At 35.9% G+C, this 19,124-nt stretch overlaps 1 protein-coding gene across 2 annotated transcripts in view; it reads right to left on the reverse strand.

Moving 5' to 3' along the window:
• Nucleotides 1–19,124, reverse strand: part of GABRG2 (gamma-aminobutyric acid type A receptor subunit gamma2) — a 158,979-nt gene that overhangs the window by 69,004 nt on the left and 70,851 nt on the right. For both annotated transcript variants that reach the window (XM_087867818.1, XM_045792051.2), the window contains exons 2-4: nucleotides 5,250–5,401; nucleotides 3,682–3,749; nucleotides 968–1,188 (exon numbers count right to left, since the gene is read on the reverse strand). In XM_087867818.1, coding sequence (XP_087723944.1) covers nucleotides 968–1,188; nucleotides 3,682–3,723 — 263 coding nt within the window. In that variant the 5' untranslated portion in view covers nucleotides 3,724–3,749; nucleotides 5,250–5,401. The remainder of the gene's footprint in view (nucleotides 1–967; nucleotides 1,189–3,681; nucleotides 3,750–5,249; nucleotides 5,402–19,124) is intronic.

Genomic DNA, 19,124 nt, shown 5'->3' on the forward strand with positions numbered 1-19,124 from the left:
CCATCAATTCCTACCTAATTTTTTTTTAAATAAAGATGTAACCAAGTAAAAACATCAAGCTTACTAATAAAACTTTGAAATACATCTTCTAGCACCAAGACCCCTGCAGCTAGATAACTGTCTCTAAGTCCTCTACATACAAATTCTGGAGAGTTGCCCTAATTCATATAAATAGTAAGATACTGGTCTAAGAACCAAAGCCAGATTTGTCTGGTTCTTAAGTCTATGTACTTATCTATTATGTTGTTTAATAATATACTCTCACCCATGAGAAACCTCAACATCAAAATATTTTAAATGAATGTAAGTATTAAGTGCTAAGAAAATGGCATAGAGTAATTTAAGTAGAAAATCTCCCAACTGTTACTTAACATTTAAGTTCATAAAAGATACCCCCTCCAAATTATCTCTAAAGAAGTATATTCCCAAAATAGCCAATAAATTAAGTCAAATAGACTATCAGTGTAGTGCAGAGTGGGTGCTGGGAGATAGAACTCATTGTACTTGCTATCGTGCAGCTGGAAGAGAAGGAGGTACAAGAGACCTCCTCATCAAAATTTCTACTTTAGCAATGGTTTCCTTGGAAACAGACATTTCGTAGCATAAAAACTAGTGGTCCCAAGGATAACTGACTGTGTTTTCATTTCCTTATTTTAAAGTAGCAAGACACACATGCAAAAGCCAAGACTGAGGCAAAAACCAGGTAACCTTAAAGACAAGGGAAATTTCCTGGTTTGCAAGAAAACTGAGTTCTCACCTCAGTCACAGAAAGTAAGTTCTACCTATGACTTTGAAAAAGCTCATTGATAAGAGAAAGAAAAACTAATTTTGTACTATCACATACTATTTTGATCACACGTGCCCTGATGTAGGGTTGAAATTTCTTTCATTCCTCTTGTTTTAAGAGTGTGGAGTTGATCTTTGTTTTACTCCCAGAGATTACTCCTTTCCTTTTTCAAAAGCATACCTTAAGGTGTAGAGGACTCGACCATCATTCCAAATCCTCAGCATCCTATTAGGGGTAGTTATCCAGTGTGCATCAGCCTTTTTGGAGTTTCTGAAGAAAGTGTCTGGAATCCAGATTTTCCCTACCATGTTGCTATTCAATCGGAGGACTTTAATGGTGCTGTTAAATTTCAGACGTCTGTCATACCACGTTTGGGCAAAAAATATGTCAATTGTGTATTCCTGTTTTTTTTAAAAAAAGAAAAAGGCGAAATAGAACATTTTTAACACACAATTGTATTATAGAGCATTTGTTTATATTTATCATTTGTATTCTCACTGCTGATACAAAGCAAAGCTCCTTTAGTTCTGAACAATCCAAAAGAAAACGAAAGCTTTGCTAAGGAGACTCACCCATCTTTTGTAGACAGATTGATAGTTTTATGAAAAACTAGACCTGTTTAGATGAATTCTAGCAAAAGATCATAGTTGTGATATAATCATTTGCACTGAGTGTCTCTAGAGCAGCTATTCTTGTTCCTTTGGGCCAGCTCATTCTTTGTTGTGGGGACTGTGTTGTATACTTTAGAAAGCTTAGTAGCATTCTTAGCCTCTGCACGCTAGATGCCAGTAGCACCAACACCACCACCACCACTCCCAAGCCCCTGCATATTGTGACAGCTAAAAACATCTCCAGACATTGCCACATGTATCTCTAGGAAAATAATCAGCCAGGTTCAGAATTCACTGCTAAAGAGTGAAGAAAGTCCATAATATTCAAAATAGTCCTAAACTGGAGCTCTGGAGGCTCAGTTGCCTCATAATAAAATTGGGATCTTTAAGAACCTATCTTGTTGGGACACCTGGGTGGCTCAGTCAATTACGCATCTGCCTTCCGTTAAGGTCATGATCCCAGGGTCCTGGGATCGTAGTCCCACCTCCGGCTCCTTGCTCAGCAGGGAGCCTGCTTCCCCTTCTGCCTGCTGCTCCCCCTGCTTGAGTTCTCCCCCACCCCTCTCTCTCTGACAAAAAATAATTAAAATAAAATAAAATAATAAAATAAACCCCGTCTTGTTAGGCAGTGCGAAGGTGGAAAAGGGGAACACACATCAAGTAGTCTGTGTGGTGTCTGGCAGATAGCCAACACCAAATGTCAGGTAACTTTTCAAAATTTGTTACTATTGTAGTTGTTCTTTTCTCCACACAAGAGGAAATGAACCAATTACAAAATAATCTTTACTACTGTACTAACTACATCACAAAGCACGTTCGCAAAGTGCTATGATAAGAAATGAATTCATAATGATTACCCTCAAATATATATCACTGAAGTGCCTGACTTCAGTCAAAAGAGAAGTGAGTGTGATGTGAATTCAGACCATTAGACCTGGAGTCAGATATTCTTTAACAGTCTCTTATAACTTGATTTTAATGGTGTCTATAAATGAGAAAATTGAAGAAAAAACCTCAATGTACTTAGAATATGAGAGCTGGGCGATGAGAATCATCCATATTTCCTATTCAGTCCCATCGACCCACCACTATTTCATAATGAAAAACACAAACAGGGAGATTATTTATTTGCCCCAAAATACACAGCCTGTCAGGTTCAGACCCAGAATTTCTTCCTTTGCCTCATTTGCATTGTTCTGTGTTCTTTCTTCGCACCCCCTGCTGTGGTATCTTATTGTAACTAACTACATTTCCGTGAGGGTAAGCGTATCACTTAGTTCACCGCGTAGTTCCGTATTTGCAGTCTACAAGCAGTAAGAAGGGAACCTATTTTATGAAATTCTTTGTCAACTAATTAGTGATGTGCCAGTAGATAAAGTGATTAAATAACTTCTGATCTACATTTTGGCAAGAAGGAAAAAAAACACACACAAAAATAAAAGCGTTAAGGTTCATTGAACCAGCATTTCATAAAATGTGGTCCTGGGATAGCAGTTCTGGGAACTAATATTCCTGAAATTAAAAGTTCTAATTAAATAAACCATCCATATAGCTTTTTCTTAAATATTTATAATCTGTATTAGAATGCTAAATATACTGAAAATTTTAGTTATAAGGAAGACCTGTGTTGGTATTTGTTTAATGGTTAAGCAAGCAAACTTACTTGCACGGAGTAGGCAGGTGGTGGTAGACTTTTTTTTTTTTTATCACCCCAAATGAGAACACTTAAAGTTTCTCATCTCCCTGACTCAACAGAGTGTCTTTACTGCTAGCTTGGTAAACACTATTTCAGAATTATACTATGACTATGTTATGTTTGTTAATGTTATGTTATGGTCAGTGTATGTTCTACTCTATTGTATTCTAGACTCCAGTCTAGTTTCTTATTTCAGATTCAGACAGAAAGTGCCATACAAGAACAAAATTACATTTATTGTTACATCTAATCTATTATTTCTTCTGACAAATAATTCCAATTTGAAGCAAACTATGCCCTCTCCACACCATCAAATTCTAAAAGTTAGTGGAGTACTATATTTTATTTTCTAATAAGCTATGATTGAATTTTAAAAGTATACCATTTTTACAGAAAGTAGTTTATGTACATATGATCACATTTAATTCTCATAACAAATTACAAAAAATAATTATCTTCATATTACAATAAAGAAAAAAGAATCTGAAAGATTGTTTCTCCCTTATGATTATTTTTGGTGGCATATTTTTGCAATTTTATGATGCCACGTCTCCTACTGTGTTAACAATAGACAATTAGAAACTTACCATATTGATAGCGTTCACGGGACCGATGCTATTCACATACATGTCTGTGTGAATTAATGTTGGTTTCACTGTAAAGAGAACGATAGATACGTGCATGTGGAGACGCACAACATTTTAATGTTTCAGTCTGTGTTATTCTAGAAATAAATTTATTTTGCTACATTAGAAGTGATTTATTCACAACTAATTTGGTGTCAGTAACTAATTCCCTACATTTAAAGAACTCTTTGTTTTCCAAAAAAATCTCCTTTTAAAGCATGTAAATGCAGTAACTAAGCTTATTAGAGTTTGAAACTGATTATCCTTTAAAATTAAATTAAAAATAAGAAACAAATAAAACACTGCTCAGATTTTCTTCAACCTTCTCTCATATATCTCAGCTATATCTTTAAGCCCTGGAATCTATTTGGGTATGGTAACCTGACTTCACCCATGTAGAAAAAAAAAACTACTTAGTGATCTAGAAAAAAATATGCATTAGAAACACGAAGTAGACATGAAGAGCAACAAATATTGTGAATTGTTTTTGAAACATTGCCCTCTGTTGATTCCTTTCATAACCACTTTATCCTTATACACCTCAACCAACACAAAATCAATCTTCCTCAATGACTAACTCAATTGTGTGACTCATCAAATAATATGAGGAAACCATATGGAAACCCAATACACACCTATTTGTCAAAGAGGACTGATTAAAAATCATGTAGTATTACATCCATGACCAAATGAACGTACTCCATTTTCATTTAAGATTTAATGAACAAGGATTCGTAGTATCCTTCTGTGCTTCAATTCAACAAGTATGTTTTTCTCATCTTTATCCACTCTCCCTGAAAGTGCCATGCCATCATTTTCTGTGTTGGATTGAATTCTTCACTAGTCCCTGCACCTATGCTCTGCATTCACCCCAGTGAGGCTACTTTACTTCGGGCTTGACCATCTGACTTGTGTTGGCTAATACTACATGGACAAGTGACTACGCTAGTTCTAATCTCAAGCATTAAGCCCTATGTATGAGGCTCTACTTTCTGTCTTGCTCTTTGTTATTTTCATGAAAAGGATACTCCTAGCTAGACTGCTGGTCCCAGGAGTAGAATGAGAATATAGGTTTCTTAAATGAGCAGCCCCAACCTGGCTTAATTTAAACTAGACTGTCCCTCGCAAAGTGCTAAATAAATGCTTATTATCATTATACGCCACTGAGATTTGTGATGTTTTGTGACACAGCAGTAGGTAACTAATATATCCTTTATTTACCATTATTTACTAGTTTGTTTTTGATGTTACTTCATAAAGAAGTTGTCACATTCCTTCTACAGCCTTTGTCTGTAGGTAAGATATCTAGGAGAATTTGAATTTCCAGCTCTCACAGCTCACTTGAAGATTATCAATCCTCTTTCCTCATTTTGCATTTATCAAGGGCCCTTCCACCCCGATGCCTGAATGCTACTTACACATTCTTTATTTTTAGAGCATATAATGATCATTTAAGTATTTCTGGTTATTGAAACATACTAATGTTTTCTTCTAATGTGGTAGGCATGTTTTCTTCTATCTCTACATACCTCCTATGTCAGGCCGAAGTTTATTGTCATATCCTTCCAGGAGATTATTTAAGATGACAGTGACATCACCTTCAGGAACTTTTGGAGTCAAGACCCATGTTTTGTTAGAAGCATAATCTTCGTAGTCATCATCAGATTTTTGGCTAGTGAGGCTAAGAAAACAAAAATATTGTTCAGGAAACATATAGACTATATCCAAGAGGACTTTTTACTCACAGACCACTGGGGAGAAAGGAGAAATGAAACAGGATTACAGGAACGTATTACAATGGATGATAGTGAAATTTTTCGCTGAGGCTCCATCTAGCTAATTAAACTGCACAGATGTAGATTCAAATTTATTAGTGTACTCTCCAGTTTTCCAGAATGCTCTGTCTTCCCATCTATAAGCATATCATGTTTTACAAGCGATTTTTCCTTTCCCATAGTTGATATTCTTCCTGTCCACCTGCCCAACCTCATGAAGGATTCATTAAGAAAAAACTATTTTTGTGAAGGTGCTGCTTAATGATCATAACGTAGTCTCAGAATTCAGACAGAATGTCTACTTCTTCCTCCCCAAAGAAGTTAACTTGCTTCAACCTGTTAATGAAAGTAAGAGACTGATAATTAGATTCACTCCCACAAACCGCCAGACAAGCCTCTCCCCTCTCAATTGAACTACTAAGGAGAACTCAGTCTTGCTGCTTTTTCTTCCCCCAGGGTGTGTGTATGTGTATTTTTTTCCCCTCACTTGCACTGAAAGCCAGGGCGGTTCATTTATCTTCGATTGTTAAGAACCTGGTACTATGAAGAAAAATGTAGTTGTAGACTTTAACCCACTCTTTATTACAGCAGAAGTTCCTAATCCAGAAATTCATGCCAATAGTTAATATGCTATAATTGTGTAATGGAAATTGCCTACTTGTGGTGATTGAAAAGCTACATAATACCCTGTGATTCAGTTTCCGTGCCCAAACCTTTCATAAAACTCCCACAGTTAGGGCCAGAAGTGAAGGCTGACTTTGGAAAGATACTGGAATTCTACCTTGCCTCTCCCCCTGCCCCAAGTTCCAACCCCACACAAGAGGATCCTGAGAGTATATTTTCCAGATCTAGGGGCAATGCAAACCTTGCAACAGCTGCAATTTCCATCAGCATTCAGTGAACATTGGCTACTTCTGTGGTTTATGGTAAAATTAAAAAAAAAAAAAAAAACTTTAAATATAAAGTTTCCCATCCCCATTTCAGTTCATTTTCATAAATTTTTGCTACAGAAGGGATCTTGTCAGAAATCAAACCACTGCCACATTACCTTAAATATATACATGCATGCACAAACCATATTTATCATCTTTCTACAATATTCATTTTACATATATACAATATATGTATGTATACGTGTGCATGTATAGATAAATAGATCACTCCATATGGTAGATAACAGCGGATTGCATGATTAATCTGGCTTGAGGATGAGCACGGGAGATGAAGTTTTAAGAGTAATCACTGGCACGGATCAAGCAAGTAATCTCCTCTTTTATTCCTTTAAAGCTTTAGAAAGAGGAACCATTATAAAAACGAGCCACACGTCTGCATCAAACCTCACAGAGCCAGTCTTATGTCTGGCACTTCAATTAGCAGAACGACTTTAAACAACATTTAAATTTCTTAAACCACCCATACAGGGTATGATGGACTGGACAAAACTTCGAAGAGTTCTCAAAGTCCCTGGTGTCGGCAGAGGCCAGTTCTCTGCTAGGAAAATCCTTCTTGGGCCTCAATTCATCATTTCTCTAGAGCATTGCTGCACGCTGCCTAAGAGAGTTCTCATTCTATGGCCTGAATCTCACTCGTTTAAGAAGAAAAAAGAGCTCTCTGACCAAGAGATTTTCAAGTCCCTCCAGTAACTCTGAGAAAAGAATGTGGTTGGCCCCTTGGATACCAGCACTATGAAATGTTACCACCATTTAATTTGTTCATGCAAAAGTGTTTAAAAAAAAAAATCTCTCCCTCTTCTTTCCCCTCCTTCCTTCTGAGTCTCTCTGTCTTTCTCTCCCTCCCTCAGACAAATGCACCCTAATGAAGTTTCTTTAAGGGAAAGGAAAATATATTAAATCATTTGGTTCACTCGCTTATAGCAGCTCCTCATACTAACAAGTAAATAATCCAAGCACGATGGTGCTGTCTTACTGTTGTTACCATCATCTGGCAGACTAGGAGGAAAAATACATTAAGTGAAAATACAAGGGATACTTGCTTAGAAGGAAGACGACTTTCCAGAATTGCATCAATAAATCTTTTAGAAGCATCATCTATTAGAAGTCAAAACAACAAATGGATTATTTCATATAAAAGTATCAGTGATAGATTCTGTCATAAATTGAGGTTGCCTACTTAGCCAGAGAGAAATTAAAAAAAAAAAAAGTTGAGAAATTAAGAGTATATACTTCGGAGTTAGAAAGTACTAGGTTTGCTTTCTGGATTCATCCTGTCTTACCTCTAATATTTACTATTTTATGACCTGGGGCAAGTTATTTAACCTTGCTAACCTTCACAAAGTTTTCATCTTCAAAATAGAGTTAACGCTAGTATTCTTATCTTATTTTTATGTAAGGTTAGGATAATGGTTATTAAGTGCTTCACACAGAGCCTGACACATAGCCCTGAAAATAGGTCCAGTATGATTATTGTTATAAAGTGACCACTGCTAGATTTATAACAACAGCTCCAACCATGTAATTAAAACCCGAATCTATAGATGTTGCTTTCAGGCTTCTATCTAATATGTGCTGAGAAAAAACTAAAAACAGATGTTTTCCAGGAAGAAAAATAATGAACCCCTACATTATAAATAAATGAAGTTTTTATTATCTAGAGTTTTCCCAGCTGAGGTCTAAATTAATGGGGCTGATGCATAATCTGGGATTGTTTCCAGATTTGTCTTAAAAAAAAAGAAAAAAGAAAAAAGAGCCTCTCTCATTCACTGTTGGCTGTTTCTCTAGAATTCCTTGGAGTCAAGACCTCCTCATTTATAGGTAGGCTGTCTAGGAATAATGAAGTCTGATCATTACATGGCATTGTCAACCCTACAAGAAGGCCTGGGCAGAAACAGATTAATGATTCAAGAAAACGGATTTGACAGTTGAGTGCCCTGAGCACAAAGTTGAACTTCTAAAGGCACCTATCCGAATGTAACAGCCTTTACAAGTAGTTATTTCTTGTGCCCTTTAGTTTAAATAGTAATCTTACAAAAAAAGAGAACTAAAATTGAAATTACTCTTAAATTAACTTACCATAATGAAAAACATTTTTTCATAGTTTGAGTGAAAATTTGTCAAAACAGTGCCAGAAAAGGTTGTAAAGCTTTTATCTTTGAAAGCTTTTTAAAAAATGCTAGAAAGCTATCTGCCTGGGACCGTTGAACCAGCAGCATGGGCACTGCTAGGATATTGCTAGAAATGCAGAACCTGAGACACTTGAATCAAAATCTTTAACAAATCCTCAAGTGATTCATATGCATAATAACATTTGAGAATCTCAGTCGCAGAGTGTTTAACCAGGGGTGGGGGTGGGGGGGTTATAAATACAGATTCCCAGGTTCCCACTTTAGCTCTTCTGAGCGTCCCTGCTGTAAATCAGATTTTTATTTTCATGTTTGCAGTTTTATGCATGATTTGAATTTATGCATGATTACAAACATGTAATAAGTTCATGTTTACAATCAGAAACAGAAGCTGATTTTATTTAGAAAAAAATGGCTTAGTAAAATGAAAAGAAATATTTGATAGATGCTCAGTGAGAGCTCTCAATTACACAGAAGAATCTAAATATTTGAATTTTGGTACATATTTTGTATGTTTGACACTGAAGATTAATCATGCAGATATGGAATTTTAAATTTTAATCCATGTATTTCAGATTCCCACAAATTCAATAAAGATCTATGTTTTGTTGGGGGAAAAATCTAGTCACTTTACCATCCCAGGGTAGTATAACAGCAAACATTTGGGTGAGATATAACAACATTTGTCTTTTCATTCAGGTATCTTAAAATCCATTGTTATCTGGCATCATAAAGACAGAATATATATATTTTTTCTTTCTCTGACATAGGTAAGTAGAAAAAAAATTGAAACTCACTTATTTTTATGTTTAAACTTTTTAAATAATTAGTGTTTCATTCTTTCCTAGTTTCAGTAATATTTTGTTGGTTCAAGCTTCAGTTTCATTTTATAGGTGCAATGAGTTAAATGCAGGGTATTTTATACGTCAAAATAAATCTCTCAAGATATGTAGGTCAGCAAAATGAAACCTTTTGGATCTTTTCTATTAAAAATTCCTATGCATTGGATTTTCTGCTGTGTTAATATTACCTCTGCTGCATATATAACCTAAATCTCTATTCTTCCCTTTTACTACTTTCGCAGAGATCCCCTCTACCCCACATTCTCATCAAGACCATAGAATCCATTGAGAATTGTCACACTCCGAAAGCATCAGTAAGACAAGAATGTGCTGTTCCTTACGTCATCATGTTACTCAAGTTTGTTAAGTTCCAGGAACTAGGCCAAACTCCGGTCCAATTGCATGTATTGTCCTTCCTGCCTGCAATCTTTTCTTCTCTTCACCTCCCAAACCAGTATTTGGCGTGGCTTATGCCTTCTTACTTTTCAACACAAACATCACTCTCACGCGGAGGTCATCCCTTATTATCTTCCTTTGTCACCCACGCCACCCTTCATATGCTCCAGCCAGTCCCTTGATTGCTTCATAGCATTTGTTACCATGTCGATGTATTGATTTGTTTATTGCATGTCTCCATTACTAGACTATAAATTCCATGAGTGCGTGCTTAATTAAGATTTGTGGAAAGAATAAGTGTTCTTGCTAACTAGTTTTCCTAAGGTTAATAATAATACCAATGATAGCTACTTTTCAATATTCACTATGCCTTAGGAATAATTTTAAGAACTTCACATACATTCTCTCACTTAATCCTTAAAACACTGATATTCCTATAATTATCCCCATTTTGCCAATGAAGAAAAACAATGATATTTACCAACAGGCATTTCAGTTTGCCAAAATCAAAATGTTTAGCCATTATGCTGCAAGGCTTTGAAAAAGAAATTGGGTGCAAAGGATCTGCTACTGTACATTCATCCAAAAATAAGATCATCCAAAAGAAATGGTTGCTCAAGCTCATTTTCCTTTAAGATAATAAATTAGTTTATGCTTGAGCTCATTAAAAGTATGGCACCTTTAGGGGCGCCTGGGTGGCACAGCGGTTGAGCATCTGCCTTCGGTTGAGGGCGTGATCCCGGCATTATGGGATCGAGCCCCACATCAGGCTCCTCCACTATGAGCCTGCTTCTTCCTCTCCCACTCCCCCTGCTTGTGTTCCCTCTCTCGCTGGCTGTCTCTATCTCTGTCGAATAAATAAAATCTTTAAAAAAAAAAAAGTATGGCACCTTTAGCACAAAGTTAATAACATTCAAATTTCATAAGCTTGCTGTTACAGATACCAATAATTTGATCTCCCCATACTGAGGAATAAAAGCAGAGCCCGCAATTTAACTTGCGATAAACTGTCTCACACTCTTTCTAGGCTTGGAGAACAACGTACACTGCAGGGGCAAGACATACATACCAACCAGTTCATTTGGAAGGATGTCCTCCAGCCACTGCAAAAAGCAGATTTTGGTAGAAAGTGTCAAAGTATATGTGTCAAAGAACACAGGGAACTCATAATCTGATCATGGGAGGAGGGGACTCCACTCCATATTGTCCAGGACTGGCAGCTCTCAAAGAACACTAAGGTATTCTTTTTTTTTTTTTTTTTTTGTAAGATTTTATTTATTTGACAGAGAGACAGCCAGCGAGAGAGGGAACACAAGCAGGGGGAGTGGGAGAGAAAGAAGCAGGCTCCCAGCGGAGAAGCCTGATGCGGGACTCGATCCCAGAACTCCGGGATCACGCCCTGAGCCGAAGGCAGATGCTTAACGACTGCACCATCCAGGCGCCCCAACACTGAGGCATTCTGTGAACAAGAACACTGGGGCACCAATTACTCTTTCACTCAGGGTCTTCAGTGGCCTATGGGATTCTATACCTCCAGTAAGGACATGTAAGGAACCTATGCAGAACCTGTTGGGAAAGGTGCTCTCTGCTTGTGTGTACACACACGAGTGTGAATATTCAAAAAGAGGAGAGGGATAGCAAGAAAGTAAATCCCCCAGCACCAATTCTGATAGTGAATTGTCCTACTTATGATGACTTCCTTAGCTCTTACCAAGTTCAATTTTTTAATAGTAGATTGACGGCTATTAGTAAGTACACTTATTTGATTGAGTCAATTATCAGACATATATATCCAATGTATAAATGCGAACTATTTTATTAGCAATCACCAATGACCTATATCAAATAACTGCCTGTGGGGTTTTATTAACTAAGATAAGTTTCATTGCAAGTATAATATTCAAACCAAATTGGGAGGCACTGACATATACAATCATAAAGTCTGAGGTAGGATCAGCTTCACAGTGCTCTAGATAGCTTCACGACTATGTATTTGAAAACTCAGATTCTTTCTAACTCACCCTTCTCTCCTTCACAGTGTCAGCTTCAACCCCAAAATGGCTTAACTACACAGTCAAGAGATCCTAACGACTTCTTACACCTCTATGCCTCCTTATTTACATCTAAACAGAGATAAACTCTTCCAGAAGTTCCCTCATAAAGAAGAAAAGTCCTCAGAGAGTCTAATTTTGTGCATCATTAGCCAAATACATATGAATTCATACATATGAAATTCAAATCTATGCCTAGAGGATGACATTATGTTAATTATTTTGGTCTAATTATCTATCCTACCATTAGTATCCAAGATGGAAACAGCTTCACAAAAAGCACGAGGACTTCACAGACACCCAATGAAAATTGGGATAATTAACAAAGTAAGGAGGGGAAATGTGGAAAAAGCAACCACAATGCTCATTGGGGTCAAGGGGTGTGCACAGAAAAAAGCCATCAATTAGAGGTCTAGGATTATCCCTGAAGTCCATTTTCCTTGGGTTATTCACCTCACCATACTTGGGTTGTTCGTTTGTTTTAGCAATTCTTAAATAAAAGTGGGAGAATGTGGAGCAACTAGGACTCATTCACTGCTGGAAGGAAAACATTGTGGGATTATCTGCTAATGATAATCACCCTCTATTTCATATCCCAAAAAGTCCATCTCTAGATTGATCTCAAAAAGAAGCACATGCAAATGTCTACTCTAAGACTTGTAGAAGAATGTTTAGTTGTATTATTAGAAATAGATATGAGCATAAAACAAACATAACCCAAACAGATGTGAACATAACCCAGTACAATAGATTAATAAAAGATGGTATATTCATATAATATCATACAACAATACGAATTGGTGAACTCTTGCTAAATTCAGCAACATGAATCTGAAAAAAAAAAAACTTGAGCCAAAGATGCTACATGTACACCCACCCCCACACGCTATGTTTCTGTTTATATAAAATTTAATAAAAGGCAAAATTCAACTATAGAGCTGAAAGTGAGGACAGTGGTTTCTTTGGGGGAAGAGAAAGAAGAAGAAAATGAAGGAAGGGAGGAGGTTTACTAGGGTGCTAGCAATATTTTATTTCCAGTTGTGGTTGGGGGTTATATGGATTTTGTGATGATTCACTGAGCCATATTTAGGTCTTCTGTACTTTCCTACATTTTACTGAACAACAGCAACAACAACAAAGCATTTGAAAAACTAGGTTTAGGTGTGAGTGTTAAAAGTAGAACAATAGGTTCCTAAGAGCAAGAAATTGTTTTCTGTCTCCAACTGTCATTTTCTGAAAATTTGCCAAGTGCCTGGCACGTAACAAGACACACAATGAATACTTTCCAAAATACTGGAAGAATCATTGAAAGTATGGGTTATTTTTAAAAAATTTAATGTTTGTAGAAATTTACATGGAAAAATTCCCTCTCTTTAAAAATGTACATATGTAACAATTAATGGTTAATATTAAAATGTGCTGCCTATGTAACATGCCATCACTTTTTCTCGAATGCTATAATTCTTTGTAAAAACTCCAGTAACATACACTGAAGGTATTTTTGAGAGTTAATAAGAAAACAAGGCCAAGATCAGCCACAGAAACCATGTGTCTATAACTGTTGGATAAAATAGAAATAAAAGTCCTGACGTTACATTGTGATAAGAAATGTCAATGGATACAAAAATTCTTATGGTATAAATAATGATATTTATAAAGATCTTAATGATTATTAAACTGACAAATTCCTAATGTATCCCTTTATATATAAAATACTTTGAAGTGATTTTTTACTAAGTGATAAAAATAACATTCGGTTTCTTGTTTGTGTACATTTTGCCACAGAGTAGAAGCTATTGGTTTCAAAACCCTGAATGATCTTGGGAAACTGAGACAACTCACCTCGCACACTATACACTGATGTAGAATTTTTAGAAGAAAGTGGGGCCGTAACTATGTTGGTCTCATGCAACAATTTTTTTTCTATGAAGTAGCAGAACTTAGCCACTATATTTGTATTATTATTGGACTGCAACAACATGGTGATATACTAAGCCAATACAATTTGGGGGGCTGCTCTCCCTCATTCTAGAAATACACATGGAATTTGCATAGAGTTGCTATATTCTGACTATGGAAATCCAAGACCAACTTTAACCACAGAAATATGTAAACTATAAGCTATAGTATCAGAGAAGGTTGTAATTTATATGCTGTCCAGAAATATTCTAATAAGGAAATATTTTGTATCTCTTCCTTTATCTAATAACTAATCATTCACTAGGAATGCACAATGTCCCGCATATACTGAATGTGCAATGCATTATATAGACCAGTCGTTCTTATCCTGACTGCATGTTATAATTACCTCGGAAGCTTTAAAAAAATAACGGTGCTGAAGGCCTGCCTCTTAAGATACTGAATTAATTGATCTAGGATGGGACCAAGACATTGATATTCAGCTAATTCTAAGGTGCAGCCAGAATTAAGAGCTAGTGCAAGAGAATGTGATAGAGCCCTTGGACTTTCTCCTAAAATAAGTATCACTTTGGTGAACACTCTCAAGCAAGTCAAATGTCACTTACTAGTGTTTCATTGTACACTGGACGTTCAGAATAGCCTCATCCTCAAAATTAACGTCCTATTAAAATGATCCCATATCAGTGTTTCCTGAAACTTAGGACACCTGTCCCTGGTAACCAAGACAGATTCAAGCATCACATAGGAATAGCATTGAGACACTGAAGCACATAATTTGACAATTGTTCCCTTTTGAATTTTCTTTCAATACATTCAATTATATTAAGGACAGTATCACAGTTTATTTATAATTTGTCTTTAACCACATTGTCCCACTTGTTAATCTACTTTCTAAGGAGAACATCAAGCTCACCACTTCCGGTAGAAAATAATATATAGTTAAGATGTGATAACATTGTACTGGTTTCATTGTATTTACTTTGCAGGTGTCTTGGGTTATGAAAAGTAAAACTGATTTTCCAGATTTTATTACTTTTATTATTAAATGTATTAAATCAAATAATTACTTTAAAAAGATACTGGTTTTATGAAAAATATTAAGTGAATAAATGACCAGGTGTCACTTAGATGTGGCAAAAACAATGAAGGTGGCCAGATTTGGGAAACGACACCTTATAGCTTTAGATTTCATGGTCCTTCAGCTACTTATTTGAGAGTCTTTTGTGCAAAGCACAGTTGCAGATGGAAAGAAGTAGAAGGTTCAGTGCTGATATCAAAACACCTTTGATCTACTTGATGAAACAAACACCTGAACAGCTAGAAGAAACACAGAACAATGCAAGACAAAAATAAAAACGTTGTCACCTGATAGACCGTGACTAATCTCTGTCTGCCGTGCCTCCAACTTGATGTTAAGGTTATTTCTATCAATGTGCCTGTGCATTTAATATGAAATCTCAATTTCTGTAGTAGAAGGATAGTTTTCTCTAGAACACAAAACATTTAGAAGAACTGTCACAACTTTTGATCCCTCTTCTAGCAAAATTCAAAGTCACACATATAAACATGCAAAATTGTTCTCAGATTTGCAAGGAGGCCACACGTGTGAATAGGAGAAACTTTGTGTACTTTCTCCCAGGGGTTAAACTGTCCCAGGTTTAGGATAGCTTAAGGGTCACTGAAAGGCAGTGTACAAAAATGAAGGCTGATTCTATTGCATGCAATATCTGCATATATTCAGATGTTTATTCAAATATATTCAAAATATATTAAAAATTCATATCTTTGGAGTCTGTTCTGTGAAAACAGAAAATGAAATATTTCAATTTTAATATTCAAATGTTTGGAAACATAGAGCTAATTTATTCAGGTGGCTGATTGAATTTTCACTGTTCTGGGGAATTCTACCCCCATGTATACATACATCTGAGTGACCATGATTCTAGGAAATTTTCTTCCTCTTATTTTCTAAAATTGCACTATAGTCTTTAAGTTCAAGTCAACACAAATTTCAAATCTGTCTCTGTGGTCATGGCTACTTCTAGACTACTCTTAACATTTTCATTATTTGGCTCTTCCTGCCTAAAACATGTTCTCAAAATCAAGGTTTTATTAATCATTTTTAAAAAGTTAATCAAGTCTTGTCTTATCTTTCATCTTTCTTCCTCCTCAGTTTCCCTACCTCTGTTATATGAATAGTCCATGTTTATCTCAATATAATATAAATTTATGTAACTAGGAATTATAAATACTTCAAATCACAGAAAGTTGTGTTTATTCTTTTTTATTGATGAATAACAGACCAGTTGTTGCCAGAAGTTAAGGGAGGGGGAAAGGTGTGACTACAAAAGGGTGGTAGGAGGGAGGGTTTTTTTCAGGGGGGTGGGGGAGCGAGGTGGGCTACTAAATCACAGAATTTAAGTGTGTGTTAAAATTCATACAACTGCCTACCAATAAATGTCACTTTTGTTCTACGTTAAAAATAAAACAAAGAGCTATTATGTTGTAAACTTAAATCACTGAACTTTTGAAGATATTCTTTGATATAAGATTTTTGTGAGATTTCCTGATACTAAAGTATGAGTCTGAGCATTTAAAAATCTCCTGGGCAGGGGGAGGGGGACGTGCCTGGGTGGCTCAGTCATTGAGCACCTGCCTTTGGCTCAGGTCATGAACCCAGGGTCTGGGGATCAAGCCCCATGTGGGGCTCCCTACTGGACAGAGTGTCTGCTTCGCCCTCTCTCTCTCTGACCCTCCCCCCTGCTTGTGTGCTTGTGCTGTCTCTGTCAAATGAATGAAATCTTTAAAAATAAATAAATAAAAATAAATAAATAAAAATCTCCCAGGGAGAAAGAAATTTAATACTGAAATGGTACTGTGGTTTCCTTTTAAATTGCTATATAGATGTTTGGATCTCTTTCAGCCTTTTAGATGGAATATTACCTTTCATGGCTTTGTTGTTCACAGATTAAGTTCAACAACATTTTTTATGGATAGGAAATAAGTATACTTTTGTTAATGCTCTCTGAGAATCCCTTAAAATCTAAACTCAGTCATCCAAGTAATTGCTTCTAAATCATATTTATTTGTAAGAGACTGTCTTTGCCATTTCTTAGATACGAAGTACTTATCTTCATAAAAAACATACCTGTTTAAACACATTAAATACAGTGCAATAATTTCATAACAATGCCATAATTACTACACTTCAAATAATTGACATAATAGCAGAATGACTCTTGATCCCACTAAGATTTTATAGCAAAATGTAGAACAATACTATATATAACTCTAAGGAAGTTTAACGTCAAAAATTTAATTAATTGTAAGGAATTGAGAATTGGTAGGTAAATTGCACCCTCACCATTCCCCAAATCATAGAGGCACATGTTTTAAGAAAAAAATTGTATGGTATTATTATATGAGGCATTTCTCCTGACACAAACCCCTTATCTCGAAAACAATTCAAATTCTTCACTAAGGTTGCAAGACCATGTAATAGGAAGCAGCTTTCTGCCTCCCAAATCCTATATCCTGACTTTTGATCCTTGGTCACTCTCCAGCCATCTGGGCCTTCTTTTAGTTCCTAAATCACACCAAGTTCTTACTCCATTCAGGGCCCTTGCACCTGCTGTTACCTATGATGAGAACAGTCTTCATTTGAATATTTTCAGGGCCGAATTTTTTTAATATTCATGTTACTTCAACTTCTTACCCATTAGTCAGAATGGCCTTTCCTGACCATGCTACCTAAAGCAATTCTTTTCTTTTCCCCATCACTTTTAATTATTTCTTCAACTTTTATCTCTATTTTAAGTTTGTTTATTGTTTGTCCCTAGACTGCAAGGTCTAAGAGGATTAAGAAGATGGAAGTTTTTCTCACTGTTTCAACTCCAACCCCCACAGTGCCAAACAAGTGTTAGGAATGCAACAGATATTTAATTAAGGCAGGAAGGCAGGAGACAAGGAGGAAGAAATTTGTCCACTTTGCATTTATTTTCATTCCACATTTAACATAGCACTTCAAAGCTCAACGAGAGTCGAATGACATCCCACGTTAGCCTATTTCCAGGAGAAAATGGACAGAATCACATGGATCTATGAGTTTAAAAAATGATTGAGTGTGAAATGTACAGCTGGTTACACAATTTCCTTAAATCAGAGGCAGTAAGTGAAAAATCAATATAAAATAGAACACTGTCTATAAGTCAATTTATAAGAGTATGATTATAATATATAGTATATAGAGTTTTGCTTTAAAAGCACATCTTTATTTTAGAAAATAACTCCCACAAGAGCAACAACTAGGTTTGCCTAATTCAATGCTTTTCAGCCTCCAGCATAGTGCCAGGAACAGAGTGACTAGGAACTAAACAAAAACGTGATTCCCAAAATAAATATGAATTAAGAAGGGCACTATTCAGATCACCTAAACCAGAGTATGTAAGCACTATGTCCAAACTTCTGTCTTATGCCCATTTTTCTGATAAATTTCATTGATACTTAAACATCTACTAAGCAACGGTTTAGGAGATTACTTGGAATCTGAAGTACAAGAATAAAATGAAAATCTCTCCCTCCTTTTGTGATTCTCTAAAAAGTTCACTTTGATACTCATTCAGAGAAATTGAGCTGCATATGGAAATGGTAGCAGGTCTACAAAAAGGAGCTCCCATCATGTGAGACACTGCTAATGGCCTGTTGACCACAAGAGTACTTGAAAAATTGTATGTTTCAAGGAATATTTGATGGCCAACACAGTCCTGGTTTTATGGCACTGAGTTGATTTTATTTGGTGTTTATTTTATTATATAAAAGATTCTGGTGAGGTCACCTGGTATGACTGGAAAGTTTGTTTTGTTTTTCCCTTTCAGTAGGGCTTTATTACTGAATATTTTTTCATGTTTTCAAATATAATAATCAGCTTAGTTAAATATCATTCAATATGACTGCTCCTTTTTATTCATGAAATAGAAAAGATTTATAATAAAAACGTCTCTCAATCCTAAAACATCTCTCTGATGAAAATTCTGTATTGAAGAATTTCAAACAAATTTGAAAATTTTCTAAAGAAAATGGAAGAGAGGTAGGAAGCTCTGAAAGTAGTACCTCAAAAGGAGGTAGGAAAATGAAGCCAGCATTTGAAGGAATCTAATAAAATACAGTGTGACAGTCGAGTTGGGTCCAATGAAGGATCAGGAACTGACACTGGAGGGGTCGTCAGAGATCAGATCATGAAGGACCATATTGGGTCATCACATGCCCAGTTTGCCTGAGAAAGTTCCAATCCCGGGATCCTGACACAAGTATTAATAATTATACCCTCTTTCACTAGAAAAAT

This window comes from Ursus americanus, chromosome 15 (assembly GCF_024610735.1).
Source record: "Ursus americanus isolate L20-20 chromosome 15, mUrsAme1.1.p, whole genome shotgun sequence".
In the NCBI taxonomy this organism is placed as follows: Eukaryota; Metazoa; Chordata; class Mammalia; order Carnivora; family Ursidae; genus Ursus; species Ursus americanus.